Source organism: Diplotaxodon limnothrissa, linkage group LG10 (genome assembly GCF_057381915.1).
Source record: "Diplotaxodon limnothrissa isolate DT_005_m linkage group LG10, D_limnothrissa_male_GT1.1, whole genome shotgun sequence".
NCBI classification, from domain to species: Eukaryota; Metazoa; Chordata; class Actinopteri; order Cichliformes; family Cichlidae; genus Diplotaxodon; species Diplotaxodon limnothrissa.
The window spans coordinates 31,863,124-31,880,455 of NC_140605.1; the positions used below are offsets into that span (position 1 = coordinate 31,863,124).

At 38.5% G+C, this 17,332-nt stretch overlaps 1 protein-coding gene and 1 long non-coding RNA gene across 2 annotated transcripts; one reads left to right on the forward strand and one right to left on the reverse strand.

Moving 5' to 3' along the window:
- Positions 1–928: 928 nt before the first annotated feature.
- Positions 929–4,347, reverse strand: LOC146624741 (uncharacterized). Its single transcript, XR_014906537.1, has 3 exons — positions 4,174–4,347; positions 2,893–3,023; positions 929–1,549 (listed from the first exon to the last, which is right to left on the reverse strand). It is a non-coding gene; the product is annotated as an uncharacterized LOC146624741 (long non-coding RNA).
- Positions 4,348–10,977: 6,630 nt separating this feature from the next.
- On the forward strand, positions 10,978–15,865 carry LOC146624742 (cornifelin homolog B-like). The gene is made up of 4 exons (XM_085364105.1): positions 10,978–11,012; positions 14,875–14,988; positions 15,073–15,230; positions 15,743–15,865. Exons 2-4 carry the CDS (start codon positions 14,883–14,885, stop codon positions 15,863–15,865), a joined length of 387 nt encoding a protein of 128 aa, XP_085220231.1. The 5' UTR covers positions 10,978–11,012; positions 14,875–14,882.
- The last annotated feature ends 1,467 nt before the right edge of the window (positions 15,866–17,332 follow it).

Here is a 17,332-nt window from a genome sequence, read left to right on the forward strand (position 1 = left end):
GTAAAATGACGTCTTCCTTGAGCTACAACTAAACAACGATGGCAAAGGCAGGGTGGTGCTTTTTGCACTTCAGCTGATAACTCCCTTCCCCCCCAAAGCTGGTATATTTTGTCTGTTTGTTTTTCCCGTGTTCATTCTTTGTTATACCTGGAAAAAAAATGAGCCATAATGAGCGTCTTGCAGGTAATAATTGTAGTTAGAATAATAACCACATTTTTATTGGAGACAGCTGGGCAACACCCAGAGCTATCGACTTTATTTTTCTCATCTTTGCTTAAATACCTAAAATGAAACAGTAAAATAAGCACAGTTTACTAAAATCAAATCCTATCCTTTTGGGAAGTGTTGTTAATGAAGTTGCTGTTTCCACTAAAAGCCACTAGATGGCGCTGCTGTTAAACTCAGCTCACACCATAGCGTGTTTCTCAGTCACAGGCGAGTTTAGACCCTTTCATCAGAGCACCCTTAAAAACAACTAATTAATAGTGTTAATAACACCGTATCTTAGTTTATTTTCTGGAATTATCTTTGTTCTCTAAATGGCGTTCAAAACATTAGCTAATGTAGCTTAAATCACCAGAGATTATTAGCTAACCTTCTGTTTCACTAGTCTGCTGGTATATCGGGAGTTGCCAGTTAGGGAGCTGATGTACTTATGAATTATTATAGTTTATTTTAAAGAAAAATCCTTTTCTGGTCGATTTTGTCTTCAGTGTTCAGATTTTGCGAGATGTATAGTCGTGTAACTTTTGCAGACACTGTCAACAGTGGAAAGTCCATTTTAGAATTACTCTGGTGTTTTAAGAGCATCTTGATTGTGGATAATTCCAGTTGAATGAAGAACAAAAACAAAGGTTTTCATCTGTAAAACTCCTGAACTGATGGCAAATGAAATTACTTATATGAAGCGAAAACAAACTCACAGGTACTTTAGCACTTTTTAATTCAAGTTTACAATCACCATTAACCCTGTACTTCATACACCTGTAGATTCAATTACAGGTCTTCTTTTAAACTTCGACTTCAGCAATGGCTGGTAGCACCGGGGCCTTGAATCTTCTGGTCTGTCTGCATGTGATGCGACAACTAGACTTCCAAACATAGACTACACCTGTCTGTCTTTCTTCTGGTCTGTTTGGTGAGGCTGCACCTTCCGATGTCTCTTTGGCTTTATCATCTTTTTCAAAGCCTGTCTTTCCATCCAGGGATGTCTCCCCACTGCTCATATCAAGAGTCCAACTTCTCATGGGGTCCTTACGGCAAATCCTAACCCTGACTAGAGTCTTATGCCCCTCTGAACTGGTGAAAATGGGTTGACGTGCTGAACCATCAGATTGTGAAAGCTGCCTGTTTGTTTTGGTCCCTTCATTGGGCCATCCTCTGCGGACGAGTCGGGCTGCCATGAGGAAGGAGTCAGCCTGGCTGTGCAGCATCTCGGAGCAGTATGACAGCGGCGGCCCGGGCATGGCCGACTTAGTGTCCCGGTCAGAAGGTGCTGGCTTACTGCTGCCTACCATCCTTCTGTTGTTACAAGTCGCCACCTCTGTTGCTGTAATACAGAAGGTATAGATGCACCAAAACATTATGAGTAGCCTCTTCCACAAAGACATAAACACTGACTCTCAGCCAAGAGTGACCTCAGCATTCTTTCAGTTTATTCGTAACTTTCTTTGAATTATGTTCACACTGCATGATAAATTATGGAGTGAACACATGGGAGACTGAAAAAGACAAAAAAAACCCCACATTAAACAACAAAAGTCATATTTATCACCTCTATTTACGTCCAATATAGACATGTCCAAATATTAGCAATAGTGTCAGAAATCTGACACTCCACAATTCACAAGCTATTTTATAACACTGTCATTAAGTGTCCAGTAAGGTTTTTGTAATTAACTAAAAGTAAACTAAAACTAGATGTGAAAAAACATTTCAGTAAACTTAAATAAAAATAAAAACTGGACTTGAAAAACATTAAAAACAAACTGAAGCAATTTTGTGAACTTGGAAAACTAAACTAATAAAAACTAAACTAAAGCTGTGATTAGACAAATATTTTCAAAGTGATTGGCTGAAAGAATCTTTGTTGGTGCTGAAGGAAACTGCAGATACTTTTTACTCCGTCTCACTTTAACATCACAAAAGGGATGTAGGTATTAATCTGGAGGTAAAAAAAAGGGTGCTGGTGGTAGCACAACTTTTCTACTTGTGCAGCATTCAGATGAATCTTAGCTGAAATTTCTCTTCAATCAAAAAGAACATTTGTAGTTAGAAACATGTCAAATGCATTGTGGTGCTCGAACTTAAAAGCCATATGGTTCCCTTTCCCCCTGTTGAGCAGATATTATGTGGGGTAAAAGCTCTGGTTTGCTGCTGAACTCGGTCACCTTGGACAATACAGTTTTGTATTGCTGATAAAGAAAAGCCAGTGTTACATTGACAGTGGCTGGTCTGTAACCTGGATTGTGTCCAGGGCTTCTTCCTACCTTGCTGTTTGCACTGATTGCACTGATATTTGGTCCCTGGTCTTTACTTTTGGAGTTCAGCAGGTTTATCTGCTGTGAACACGATTTCATGTTAGTGTCTGCTGAGCAAGCAAATTTTAAAAAACGGTTCTTGTACCAAACTAGCAGGGCTCAGAGCATCTCTGTCTGCCAACTCGACCCAGTTAAACATGTTTTTATCTGAACTTGTCTGGCTCTTATCTAGGGTGCATCTTATAGCTTTAATGCAGCTGCTGCTGAAGCAGTTTGTTTTCATTAATTCTCCAAGAGGTGGAGGCAGACGTCTGTAAGAGCAGCTGCAAGTGAGACCATGACAATAACAATGGCACATTGAAGCAGCCTTTCCTAGAATGTGGGGAACTTTACTTGAAGTTGTGAAGCTCACCTTACTGGAGGCTACTGAAGCTGGATGGATCTGCCCTGGAGATGCTGACAGCAGCCACACCGCCCAGGCGGAGGAGGGTACAGGGTGTGCAAGCTAAAAGATGGACCCCCAGGACCTCTGGTGGAAAAAGTCTTGGAAGAAAAAAAACAAAATAATAGAACTTAAAGATTAACTGAAAACAAGATTTAAGGCTTGATGCCAGCAAAGAACCACTTTTTAAGCACGACTGATACAAATTCCTGTACCTTCAGTAGATATTTAATGTCATAATCAAATATAATATTAAATGATATATGGTATAATGATCAACAAGCACATGCTGTCACTTTGGGAGCATCACCACAGTTCTGTCAATATTGGCAATAATAGCTAACTCCACACTGACAGTGTCACCTCCGGACTCTCTGCTAAGCGACCTATGGACACTGGCTGGATCTGCACTGTCACTGAAAGCAGAGGTTCTCTGTACTTTGCAGTTTTTACTTTGCAGTTAATTCAGGGGTTATTTTTCTTCTGCTTTACGCTTTTTAGTCAATATAATCCTTAAAATTCATTCACAGTGGTCGCAAAGAAAAAACACTTTAAAAGTTTTGGACTCAAATGTTCCCTTCAGACCAACTAACCTGCAACATTGGTCTGTGTTTGCAATCCTGTAAGCCTCGGTATATTTGTTTATTATTCAATACATGTATGCAACTCAATCAAAGTTGAGTTGATATCAAACATTGGATAAGACATTGGAATTTTTCAGTAAGACTGAATTATGCAGCCAAAAGTAATAAATTACTTCAGAGGTTTTCAGTATTTGACTCACCGTAGACAACAAATATATTTAGGTACATTTATGTAAAGACACTTGATTTTTCCAGCCGTAAAGAAACTTAAAATAAAAACATGCTGTTAAGTAGACTGTTTCAGTCCAGACTGTGCCATTTTTTTCAGCCTCACTTTTGACGTAAACACAGTGTGAAAATCATACAGCAAGGTTATTATTAATCATGAGAAAAATATAAAATTTCAATAGAAAATCTGGGAAATTAATATTAATAATGCAAAAGTCAAATTCAACTTTAACTCTGAGTATTGTTTTTTTAACCACATTAATGAAACTCAGACTACAAGAAATGCATGATGATGATCAGCTCTAGCCAGACCTGTACAAAAGCATGCTGCTTTAAAGGTGATAATTCATCTTTAAATATTTAGATTATCGACAGTTATGTAGTTATCATAGAAGCACACTAATGCAAACTATGACGTGGGTGTGGGTTCAAGTTATACCAGATTTCAGTCGAAGATCCTCATTTTTCTCTGTGCTCTTCTTCGTCTTCTCAGGACTGACTGATCCACTTCTGCGTAATCTCGATCTGAACGCTTTTTCACCTCTCTCTCTCTCTCTCTCTCTCTCTCTCTCTCTCTCGCTGACTCCCACTCGTTCTCTCCTCCTCTCTGCAGCTCAACTACCACTAACAGAATTTAAATAAGAGGAAATGTGGCACTATAAACAGTTTCGTTAAAAAGTAACAGTGCATGAGGTGTTTACATACATACATATTGACTGTGCAAAAGAACAGCCCTGAAAAAACAAAAACTAATAAACACACAGTTTGCATTCTACATTAAAACCTGAAAGTTGCAGAAAATGATCTGAAAACCAGGACTCAAGGTTACGTCGTGTCCTTGCTCAGGTGCTAAACCTGCACGTATCTGTATTTTTAGCACAGCAATGCACAAAACCACGTAGCCCTGTCACACTGCAGCTCAGTGTTGCAAATAGTAAAAGTGAAAGTAGGTCTGTTGGCAACTCGTAAAAACAAAAACAAATGGTCTTTAGGCTATGTCCCAAAAAACAGATGTCATAAGCATATAACCACTTAATAGGATGTGTAAGCACATTAAATACTTGGAGTGCTTTCTTATTTTCACCAGTCAGATTAGTCCACTCAGCACCATAACTTAGTTCAGATTATGTAAAATGCATATTTCTCACCTTATTTACATTCAATATAGCATTAGCGTCAGAATTCAAAATCCATAATTCACAAGCTGTTTGCTAAAACTTTCTGTCTGCTGGGAAGGAGGACACAGTTTGAAAAGAGCTGCCTGCTGTGACTGGAAATAAGGTTTTCAGAGTAGCACAACATGTGATTGGCAGAAAGAATCTAAAAACCTAAGATGGAGTTGAGAAAAGTGCAGATATTCTTTTACTCTGTACCACTGGAAGTGCAGACGGCTTTAGTAACTGGGAACATCTTATATGCTTTGCGGTTTTTAAACATAGAAGTTTTTATTTCTCCTCGTTGAGCAGAGGCTGTTTACACTGGTTGCCAGTGAAAGCCATAAAGAACCGTTCACAGAGAGCATCTTTAGAGGCATGTTACATTTCTTTCACAACAGATTGCCTGTTTGAAAATTATAACCAAAGATGCTTGAGGATTTGACTTCTGCTTAACTCAGCAACCTTGGAAAGACTGTTTGGCATTGCTGATTAAAAAGAAAAAGAAAAGTCAGCATTATGTGACGGTGGCTGAACTTTAATCTCAGTGTGCAGGACTTCTGTCTTCTTCTCTGTTTGCACTAATGCAACATAACAACATGCCAGAGTGAACACGGTAGCAGGACCGCTGGAAATCAGGATGTTGGTTTCTGTTGAGCAACGGCATTTTGTAAAACCCGTTCTTGCGCCAGTCTGGCTTGGCCCAGAGCATCTGTGCCCGCATGAGACATGCTTTTCGATTGCCTCTTGTCTCTTATCTTGATTTTGAGTGAGTTGTGCCAGTTTTGCTAACATCCCAGACAGCAGTGTTTCTCAGAGAGTCGGATTTGATCTCAGACATTTTTTTTTTTTTTTTTTGCGTTTGTTTTGAAAAAACTAAATAATACTATATGTTTTGTGACTTGAATCCATCATGTTGGACTGCAGCTGATAGTGGTCCTTGTTCTGCTCTGCTGCTTTGATGAGCTCAGCAAACTGGCAACACCTGCTGCAGGTTCAGATTAGATTAGAACTGCAGATCAAGGACAAGATAGACTGCAGAATAAAGGACTCGTGACAGTTGACTGACATCAAGAATTGACAAAATGGTAATCTGGGCAGGCTGTCACCAGGACAGTAGGAAAACCACCAGACTTTAAGGACTTGAGGAATCTGATTAGCTACAACCAAACCTTCAAAGTGAAAGCTTTGCCAAAACTACACCGACTGCATTATCAAATCTGATGATGAAAACAAAATCGTTAAATATTGTTAAGTACATGTCCATGTAAAGTCTGGTGGAAGAAGATGGACGTTTTGATGTTTCATTTGCTTTGCAGCCATCATGTAGCTTGTAGCTCTATCATGGATTGGCTGCTTAGACTAGTCTATTGTTTCTGAGTCGTACCACATAGTTTAAAGGATCAGCCTGTCTTCCAAGTCCCACCAAATCAGTTATGGCCTAACAAGTAAAACCTGTGGATGTTTTACAAGGGTGCACAAGAAATGCATTTCTGCAAAGGACAATCTGATCTACAGAGAGAATCACCGGCACTGGTCTTCCATCCATCCAGAACCTGTACTTTTCAGGGTTAGGAAACAGACATCTCTGCAGAGCCCTTACATCCCAGACATAAACTATTTAACCCTGCTGCCCTCAGGCAGGCGCTACAGAGCACTGTTTACTAAAACCAGCCATCACAGAGATGGTTTCCTCCCTCAGGGTGTCTCTCTGATGAACACTGTGAAATAACCCACTGCTCTATCATTCAGGTCATATGTACAGTGCACTTCTTAGTTTTGCACATATAGTTTCTTAAGATTTTCTGCAATTTGTCTTTTCTTAATAAAACCTTTCTTTTTTTGAACCGGAACTGAAATTAGATTTTTTGTTTGTGTGCACAAACTTGTCCAAATAAAGACAATTCTGATTATCTTTAATGTCTGGTTGCTAGAGAGGCTGTATTTATTTCTTGTCACACAATAGCTGCTTTGGCAGATTTGGATTTGAATGCTTCTTTGCTTTAGCAATCTTACTCTCACTATTCCCTTACGTTGTGAACCCCATTTTAGACAGTGTTTGTAGGTTTACCACAAATTTGAAGTTGTATTGTTTCAGTCTCATCATTTAGTATGTTGTGACTGTAAGTACACATGATCAGCTGGGTAACTCTCATGTGCTAGTGTGAAGGTGGAATTCAGAAACTTGAAAGCAGCAAGGCTGACAAGTCTGTACAGTTCAGAAAAGGCTACTAAAACAAAGAAGAAACATCTTGTTTATGTTGGGCATTAAACATACAGCCCATAGCTTTTTATTCTTTTCCCTCTGCTGCATGCACTTGGCCTGTTTCCAGGTGTTGAACAAGTCGAGAACAAAGAGGGTGTTGAAACTGCTCCGAACTACTTAGTGAAGTGATTGCTGGCATCTGAAATCTGCATTTGCACACTCTGAAACCTTGTACCCCACTCATTATATTCGCAGAATCAAAGTTCAGAGTGGGATGGAAGAGACCCATGATTGAAGTCCATCAGGGTCAGTTTGCTGGGTTTGCACTGGCTCAGAGCGGCCATCAGTCTAGGCGAAAGGTAATGACAATGCTGCAAAACAGTCACTGAACAGCAAAGTAGTTGCTCTGCAGACCTTACTGTGTCTATTGTTCATCTACATCTACCTTGGTATTATCTTTGACTTTGTACAATTTTATTCAATTGTACAGAGATTTATGTCACATTCATTTTCTGCGTGTGGGGGAAAAAAGAAAGTAGACCACCATCAACACATCTATTTCAGGATCTCTCAGTCTGTGGAGAAAGAGAAAGGAGAAAAGGGCTTTTGTGTGTTGCAGGTGTGTAAAATCTAACGTTCGTTGACGTTAACATGATTAGTAGCTACTGTCATACAAATATGTGACCAAAATGAAACTGGGGCATCTGATGACGTTTGTTTTTGATGGACCAGGCGGCTATGAACCGGCTCTAAATTCCTATCAAGCATTCCTTCTTTTTGTTGGACATGTTTATTGTGACAAAGTCACGCATACGTTACTTTCTGCAGGAAGCACCCACAAGAACACCAGATGTACACCAGCTATTTAATAAATGCAAATGTAAAATTTGACACCTCTTGTTGTGTTTGTAATACATTTTTTCTGATAATAAATAGTTTAGATCAGGGGTGGGCAACTCCAGTAGTGATGGGATTTCCGGCTCTTTTTAGAGATCCGGCTCTTTCGGTTCGGCTCACTAAAAAGAGCCGGCTCTTTCGGCTCCGAACCGGCTCTTCAGGTTGTTTTGTTGCTTTAATTAATTAATTATTAACAATAATATAAAATTATGCACAAAAGGAATTACTAACGTAAAAACAAGTGGTTTTATTTATATATGTTTATATATAAATATATGCGGTGGCCCCTAGAGACAAAACACGTACAAACTCCAAAACACATTTCTAGCATGAACTGAACTTCCAAAGCAGAGCTACTAGATCACTTAAATTACACAATTGAAAGCATGTGTGTATTGTTTGTATATTTATACACAGGCACTCATATATATATTCAAATAATTTAAAAAAAAGTTCATTTACCTGTTATTACCACACACCAAATCCGGTCGTTGGTACTTGCTGGCTTGTGTAGCCACAAGATAACAAAGGCTCAACACTGCGCCCAGCATCCTGGAGCACTTCTGTTGTCTTTTGTACGTGTTTTGAGTTTTTATGTGCTTCTGAGTTTTTATATGCTTCTGAGTTTTTACGTGCTTCGGAGTTTGTACGTGTTTTTACGTGTTTTTGGAGTTTTTACGTGTTTTGGAGTTTGTACGTGTTTTTACGTGTTTTGGAGTTTGTACATGCTTCAGAGTTCGTACGTGATTTGGAGTTTGTATGTGCTTTGTCTCTAGGGGCCACCGTAAATATACTTTTATTTATTCACTCCACATAAAATGTAATAAATAAATCATATAATACAAAAATCAACTATTTAAATTTTCAGCTTTTTCCTTTCACAAATTTAAAGTGAAAAGAACACAAAACACTGCAAACCACAACACAATTAAATATAAATTATAATATGAAAACTAAAAGAACATGCATATTCTCTGTCATATGGACCTGCATGAATAAACTTTCTCAATCCTTTATCATCTGCAACCGAAAATAGTTGTGGATGATTACTATACCTTTCTAATGTTGTTGTCCCTGCCTCTCTTTCTCTCTCTCTGGCTCTGTTCCTGTGCTACTGAGTGTAACTACCGCCCCTCCCCCCTCTGCCCAGCGTAAAGCACAAGGCTCGCGTGCAGAGTGAAGCGGAAAAAAAGTGCGAGAGAGAGGCTGAGAGAAAGAAAAAAAAAAAAAAACCCACGTGACGGCTCGCGATAAGGAGCCGGCTCGCGTCGTTCACGTCAAAGAGCCGGCTCTAAGAGCCATTTCGTTCGCGAACGACCCATCACTAAACTCCAGGTCTCGAGGGCCAGTGTCCTGCAGGTTTTAGATGTGTCCTTGATCCAACACAGCTGATTTAAATGGCTGAACGACCTCTTCAACATGTCTTGAAGGTCTCCAGAGGCCTGGTAATGAACTAATCGTTTGATTTCGGTGTGTTGACCCAGGGTGAGATCTAAAACCTGCAGGACACCGGCCCTCGGGGCCTGGAGTTGCCCATCCCTGGTTTAGATGATGCAGAACAAAATTCAGCAAACTCTAAATAGGTTAAAAAAATATTTAGAAATTCTAGTAGAAGTTTAAAAGCATAACTTTTCAACTTTTCAAATTCTCACTCAATAATGTAAAATGTAATAGTAATAATGTAATGCCTTATCAAAAAGTTAACTAGCTGATAGTTATACTGAAGAAAGATGGAAGTACTGATGCTGATTGTCGACCTTAAGCAAACAACATCTATGCAGACATCTATGTAGACAGTGATGTACAAAACTCTGACTAAACCTGTCATTGTGTTTGAGAAAACAGCGACAGTGGTATTCAAGTGCAACAGGAATGCAGGGCTATGCAGGAAGGGTAGAAGGACAGATGATTGTCAAAACCTTTTCCATTCCTTTGTTTGTTGTTTTGGATTTCTCAAGCTATTTAGGTTGATCTGCATTTACAGGCAGGCATTTGTATGTTGGCAAAGAGCAAAGTCGTAAAGCACCAATCATTTCTTTAGTGTCTGTCTTGCTAAAATTTTATTTAAAAATTTTCGCAACAGTGTTTTGGTCTGGACACCATTCCCTAACATTCACGGTACATTCTTTAGTGCTCCTTTAATGTGGTTTGTTGTTTAAAGATGATGATGTGTATCATTAAATGGAAAGTTAATGGTGATTGTTATACTAAATAGAGTCAGGGAGAGGTTTATGTACTTATGTTCCTTGGAAGGAACAAAGAGGTGACCTTTTGATGCCAAAGCCAACTTTTTGTGTCATGTTTGTTTGTCTAGTTATTGAAGATGAACATTCATGGTCTTGTGCCCTGACATACACAGGAAACAAAGTGAAGGAAACTTCTTCTAGAAACTTTTAATTAAATTAGACTTTTGCAATCCAGCTAATCCAGCTGTTGAAAGACAAACTTTTCTTTATAATAAAAATGCAACGAAACCTTAATCACAGGTTAATCCAAGGTTTCAATTTTCTTCCAGGTCTAATGAAAATACTGTTTTGGTTTGTGGTCATTTTCACCAATTGTTCCTTTAACTAAGTCTACCTTCTGTTGGAACAAGAAAGTTGAATTATTTAAAAAATAACCTACATTACATCTGTATCAGTTTTTAAAATGTTCTTGTAGGAATTGGTCTCTACCTACAAACAGCGTAAATATTCTTGCAGGAAAATGAGAAATATGTCATCCTGTTATTATTATTATTATAAAGTCCACTAACGTTTATACTTTTCTTTTCAGTAAAATTAAAGAACTAAAGCAGTGTTACATATTCTTTTCCGTGGTTTTCTTTTAATCCACTGCGCGTTCCAGTGGAAAATACAACTATATCAAAAAAAATTTTTTTTAAATGGTGAACCGGTGTGTCCGGATTGTCCTGTCAGGTGATCGCTTGTGTAAAAGGGCTTAAAAGAGCTGCGGAAAGCAAACATCACCTGTGCCTGCACAACATTGAACTCAGAGCTTTCTTATCTTCAAACACAAAAGGTAAGGCATTTTATTTTATTTTGCTTATATCCTCATAAGGTCATTTTCATGCATTAATGATGCAATTAATGACGTGAAAAGTGTATGATTTTAATTTGAAAAAGTATTGTGTGTCATCAGTCTGTTAGAGTTTTGGGTTGGCATGTGGTTTCTAAATTGTGTAAAAGTTTCCAGTGCAGTGATGTGTGCTGTCATAGCTGTAGCAGTGTGCAGTTAGATAACTGAGCACTGAAACTTTTATTCCTTTGCAGCCATATTAAATATGTGTACAGTTATTCACTGGCCACTTCATTAAGTACATCTGCCTAGTACTGGATTTGACCCACCTTTATTTTTACAACTGCCTACAGTCTTTATGGCATCGATTCAACAAGGTGTTGGCAACATTTCTCAGATATTTTGGTTCATATTGACATGATAGCATCACCGAGCTGCTGCAGATTTGTCAGCTGCACATTCATGATAGGACTCTTCTGTTCTACCAGATCCTAAAGATGCTATGTTGCATTGAGATCTGGTTGCTGTGGATAGCATTTGGGTGGAGGGAACTCATTGAGAAGTTCTAGAAACGAGTTTGAGATGATTAGAAATTCGTGACATGGTGCGTTATCTTGCTAGAAATAGCCATCAGAGGACGGGCGCACTGTGGTCATAAAGGGATGGACATGGTCAGCACTCAGCTAGGCTGTAGTGGTTAACCCTTTCATACATGAACTATTACAACTGCAATTAGGAATTTTTTCTTAAGTATTCTTATTCATCTTTAGGCATTAAAAAACAATTTTTGAGGTTCACTTTTTTAAACACGTACTTAAGTACACTTTGACAACACTGACTGACCAGTGGATGGCAGGGTATGGAGTGACAAATCAGTGTCCAATTTAGTGGTTTATGTGCCATTTATGTATACCATCAACACTGACACAAATACAAGAAAACAGCCTTTGAATAGCTGTCCACTGCAGTGACCACTATGCATGAAAGGGTTAAATGATGCCCAGTTGGTACTAAGGGATGCAAAAGGTGCCAAGAAAATATCCCCCAGACCATCACAGCACCAGCAGCCTGAACCATTAGTACAATGGTTTTCTTTCACTTTCTTTATGCCAGATTCTGATCATACCATCTGAATGCCTCAGCAAAAATTAGGACTCATCAGACCAGGCAACATTTTTCCAATCTTCTATCGTCCTGTTTCGGTATGCCGCCTCTTTGCTGATACGGGTGGCAACTAGTGTGGTCTCCTTGCTGTTGTAGTCCATCTGCTTATAGGTTCGACATTTTGTGTATTCAGAGATCCTCTTACATAGTTTTAGTTGTAATAAGTGGTTATTTGACTTACTGTTGCTTTTTAAATCAACTCAAAGCAGTCTGGCCTTTCTCCTCTGAACTCTGATATCAACAAGGCATTTTCACCCAGATAACTGCTGCTCACTAGATATTTTCTCTCGTTTTTTGCAATCCAGCAGATCAGCAGTTTCTGAAACAGGCTGTGTCGCACTGCTGGCACGGTCTCTGCACAGAAAAAATCTGCGTTGCGCACAAAAAAAATCTAACCTGAATTGAAATTAAAGTAAATATGTTAACAATTCTGTTTTCCAGTGTTAGTCAGTTATTGACTGGCTGCTCCAGTATGGGATTAGAACGATGCCACCTTATCCCATAGTCCAGCCACTGATGCGATTCACATTCGTATATACGCAGCTAATCAACGTCGTTGACAGGCTATGACAATGTGCCGACACCAGTGTTTTAGCGAACAAAGCAGCCTGGCTGATGTGGAGTGAAGCCACGTTAATGACAAAGTGTACAACCATTGGAGATGTGAGCAGGACAGACGGAACAACTGACGGAAAAAGTGTGGACTTTCTACCAGTTTTTAAATTGTGTTGATCGGCCACATAAAACCAGAGTTACGATAAAAATATCTGCAATGTTTGGTTTTCTTCCTGAATACTATCGTTGTTTATATTTACTGCTGGAAGAAAACGCTGGAAAGCCTGTGAGCAAAACCAAAACACCCCTCACCCTTTCCCATTGGTCGAAAAATGTACTATGTCGACCAATCAAAAAATGATATGGCAACATGGCATTTAGCTGTTTAGGAAGGGGGAGGTTTTAGGAGTGACGGAGGTGTTTTGAGATGTGAGAGATTTGCCACGTTTAGCGCAAATCTTGTGTAGTTAGTGTGTAGTGTAGTCAATAGTTTTGTTGTGTGTGTCAGAACAATGAGGCGACTGCTGAATGTTACAGGTGTTACAGGAGTGATACATCTCCTGTTGTCAGGCCTGCAGGTATCAGGCTGTTGTTCTCCTTTATCTCATAGTGGACAGAAATGATTATTTGGAGTGCCACAAATAATTTGTGTGGCATCAGATTTGATGCAGAACAGCTGATTGTTCTGTAAATAGTTTGAAATGTTTATTTAAAAAAACGCCTTGGCTGCATTTTTAGGTAAACAGCTGCAAAAAACTTTGTTGTTTGCAAAACTCAGTTACTTTTTTTTGAAGAACTATATAATTAATTGCCCAACATTGGTCATTATTTACTGTATTTTGCAGAGAGAGAGAGAGAGTTACAGGACCCAGACCACAGACTCATAATACAAGTCAGAGCTTTATATTTGTTTAAAAAATAAAGTTGTGTTTTCAAAATTGGAGTTCAAGTTATTTTTACTTCCAATAGTGTTAACATACTGCACAGGTCATGAACAAGATTTTTTTATTTTTTTCATTGTAAATGGGCTAAAGCAGTTAATTAAAAGTAGTCTAACATAAATGTAAACGCTGTAATTTGATTATTTTAATAAACCATGTAACTTGGATGGATTCGATGCTGGTGTGACCACAGTGCACACATCTAATGTCGCTCACAGTGATCCAAGGGTGTGTTTGCTCAGACACATGAAAAATTAAAGGGAACATTGGTGCAAAGCCTCACAGATGATGTGCAGCAGTGGGTCCCTCAGTCTGTCCTCACTCTGGACACTTGCAGTTGTCACACATGGTAATCAAATGTATGATAAGCTGCAGGATTCAAACACAAGCGTAACTTATAAACACATGTTCATACTTTTATTACACAGTCAGAGAGAAAGACAAAGAGAGAGAGTGCAGGACAGACAGGTGACAGTCTCAGGTGTACACACTGCTACAAAACAGCACAAGAGAAGGAGGATTTAGTGTTTGTGTTATTACGAAACAAGAAGAGTTCCCAGATGGTACAGTGGACACATGTGACTCCTGTGATTAAAGCATCTTTCTTTCAGCTTAACGAGTGAACCGTCAGCTCGTTCAAACACACGTTAAAGTCCGTTTGGCTCGACACCACCGAACAGAGGCAGCAATATAACATAGCTGACTTTAATTATCCATGAAATCATCACATTCTCTGTAGGATTAATGTCAACTACTGAACGGTGTATATTTTTAAAGGCTTTAAAACCAAGTTAGTACAAACGTCACTAATGTCACATAACTTTACCGATATGTGGCCAACAGTAATGTTTTAATGTTCTTCATTATTAAACATTTGCACATAAATAAGTGACATAATATTCAGTACTTACTTTTGAAAGTTTATTTTTCGGCCGTTCCGCTTCAGCCGTCTGCCATATTTTTCGGCAAAATTATCCACACCATTCGCCGCGCTATGAATATTTCATTTGAGCAAACAAAATTTCTGTTTTTAAATTTGCCATTGTGATTATCTGTATAAGTGAAATATCTGATTATATTGTCAAGTTTTGAATGCACTGGTTAGGTGTGGTTAATAAAGGGTTGTGGCTGCTCTCTTCCACAACAGCCTTTTGTAGTGCTTAACCTTGTGATCTTATGAACTTTCAACCTGGTTCCTCCTTTAGACTCCATCATGACTGATACGATGGTCGTCACGCAGCCTCAGCCTGTGATATATGTTCAAGGGTCGGATGAATGGTCATCTGGGTTATTTGACTTCTGTGAAAATGTGCCAGAGTGTAAGTGTCTCTGATTTATATCTATACCACAGCAAGTACTAATTCACTGCCAATGCACTGTGCTTATCATTTCTCCTTTTTAAGGCCTTTTTGCTTACTTTTGCTTACCCTGCTTCGCCTGTAAAACTTCGAGAGACTACGGGGAAAATCTCTGTCTCCCTCTGGCCGACTGGGTGAGCGGCATGATCCCGCCGGCCACCATGTCCATGAGGGTCTCCATGCGACACCGCTATGGCATCACCGTAAGGCCAAAATTTGATTTTCTTTTTAATGTATCTATATTTCACTCACTTAGCCTTCAGCCACTCTGTTGCACTAATACTTTTGAGAGGAGTTTGTTTCAACTTTTTAAAAGTTGCTTTTATTTGTGTTAACTATTTCTTTGCCTACTGCGCGTTTGCCTACTGCGCGTTTTAAGGCTGTCAGTAGGCTACTGACAACCTTAAAACGCGCAGCCTTGTAAAACAACCTTTATAACATGACCAAATTATAACAAAAGAAAGATTGTATATCACCATATTTCGGATTTTTAAAGGAAGAAACTGTATTTTCTTAAATCATTCTGTGTCTGAATAATCTTTATAGATCAACATGTATTCTGTCAACATTATGCAATCTGCTCTTTATCTATAAAACTGTGCTTAAGACTATTTCTTACCTAAGCCATTGGGGTCTTTCAGCTCTTACATATTAACATAAAAAACTGGCCTGGTTAGCCACTTGCTGACCAAACGTCACTGTGTTTTGTTTTTAGGGCACCATGTGTAACGACTGTGTGCTTTCGACATTCTGTATGTCCTGTGTCTGGTGTCAGATGTCCAGAGAGATGAAGAAACGAGCACTCCCAGTCGTTATGGTTGCTACTAAAAACGTGTAACCTCTTCCTTCTTCATCATGTCTGGGGCCACCATCCTCATGGAGTCTTAGCAGCACAATACACTTTAAACAGAAATCCAACTGTAGCCATCCAAGCTTATTGAAGTTAGGAAACTGAAATGAAGTAAAAGGAAACTGTTTTTAATGTAATTAAACTATCATTAACTATCTAAAATAGTGCCTTTTAAATTTTATTTTACATTTTTCCCTTTGAGAACAAAAATTCTTCACCGAGGGGTTTATAATGACCACTTATTAACCAAAGAATACTTTAACTTGAGTTTAAAGGGGGTGTTAAAAGTGTGTTTTTGTGTAATCTCACATACTTTAGTCAGGTTTGTATTTTATTTTTATCTGGCATAATGAAAATTTTAAACAGATAAACTTAAATGACATAAAAATCCAAACACTGTTCTTTCATTTTTTGTCAATAAAATTAAGTGAAAGGCACATGACTCTTATTTTTCTGTGTTCATACAGCACGCTGTTAACAGATGGTAAACATACAAGTGTATGAAAGTGAATTTCAAAAATACATAAAAGAAAAAGGGTTTGGTTACCTTTAATAAGTGCTTTAAAAGTGTAACACCTCAGAACACAACACTGGATGCCACTTCTTTTATTGTTTTCTTCTTTTTTTAATAATTAATTTTGATAGTAGTAGTAGCAAAAGTAGTAATGGCAGAAATTAGTTGGGTGCCAGTCCTTCAAACTAGCATGTGCTAGTTTACTGATATTGATATTTTTGGTAAATTCAGCTGTTTTCTGTTTGAAGGAAGCTGACATTTTATCAGTGATGTATGATCCTGACAGAAGGTTCTTCCACAGTGCGATGTTTTTTTTTTTTTTAAATCCTGTCCCTTCTGGCAGGTTTCAATCAGAATTATAACAAAAGGATAAAGCACAGATGGAAAAGCACAATGTATCACAAACTGATGCACCTGTAAGAAAAAACAAAGGGAAAAAAAACTGTTCATTCAGTATATGAGGACATGCATTGATGTATATAAGATGCAGAGAGTATTGTAGTCTCTTATGTTATGTAGCGCAGTTTCTGATACTATAATCAATTTTAACTGTAAGTTCTTAAGAGACTATGAGCTGTCAATGTCACACATCGGGAGTCAATTCTGAAAATTGATAAAGTGTTTAAAATGTAAAGTGTGTGTGTGTGTGTGTTTCTATTAAGGATTTCACTCACTCTTTGAACGAATATCAAAGTCTTGGCCCTTTAACAGAGATGTGATACAGCGCCATCTGGTGGTTGACTTTCATTGGAGATTTTTTCCCTTTAATTTAGCTTGAGGCAGGTGCATGGTTGCTGATTGTTCTTGAGAGGATTTGTGTCTCTGATATATCTGGGGAAGTTAAAAGATGATGAGTTTTCTTGATCGCCTCCATCTATAGCAAAGAGCAAAGTACATACTGTAATCTTGCATGTAGTGTTTTCAATTTTCAGTGCCAGGAC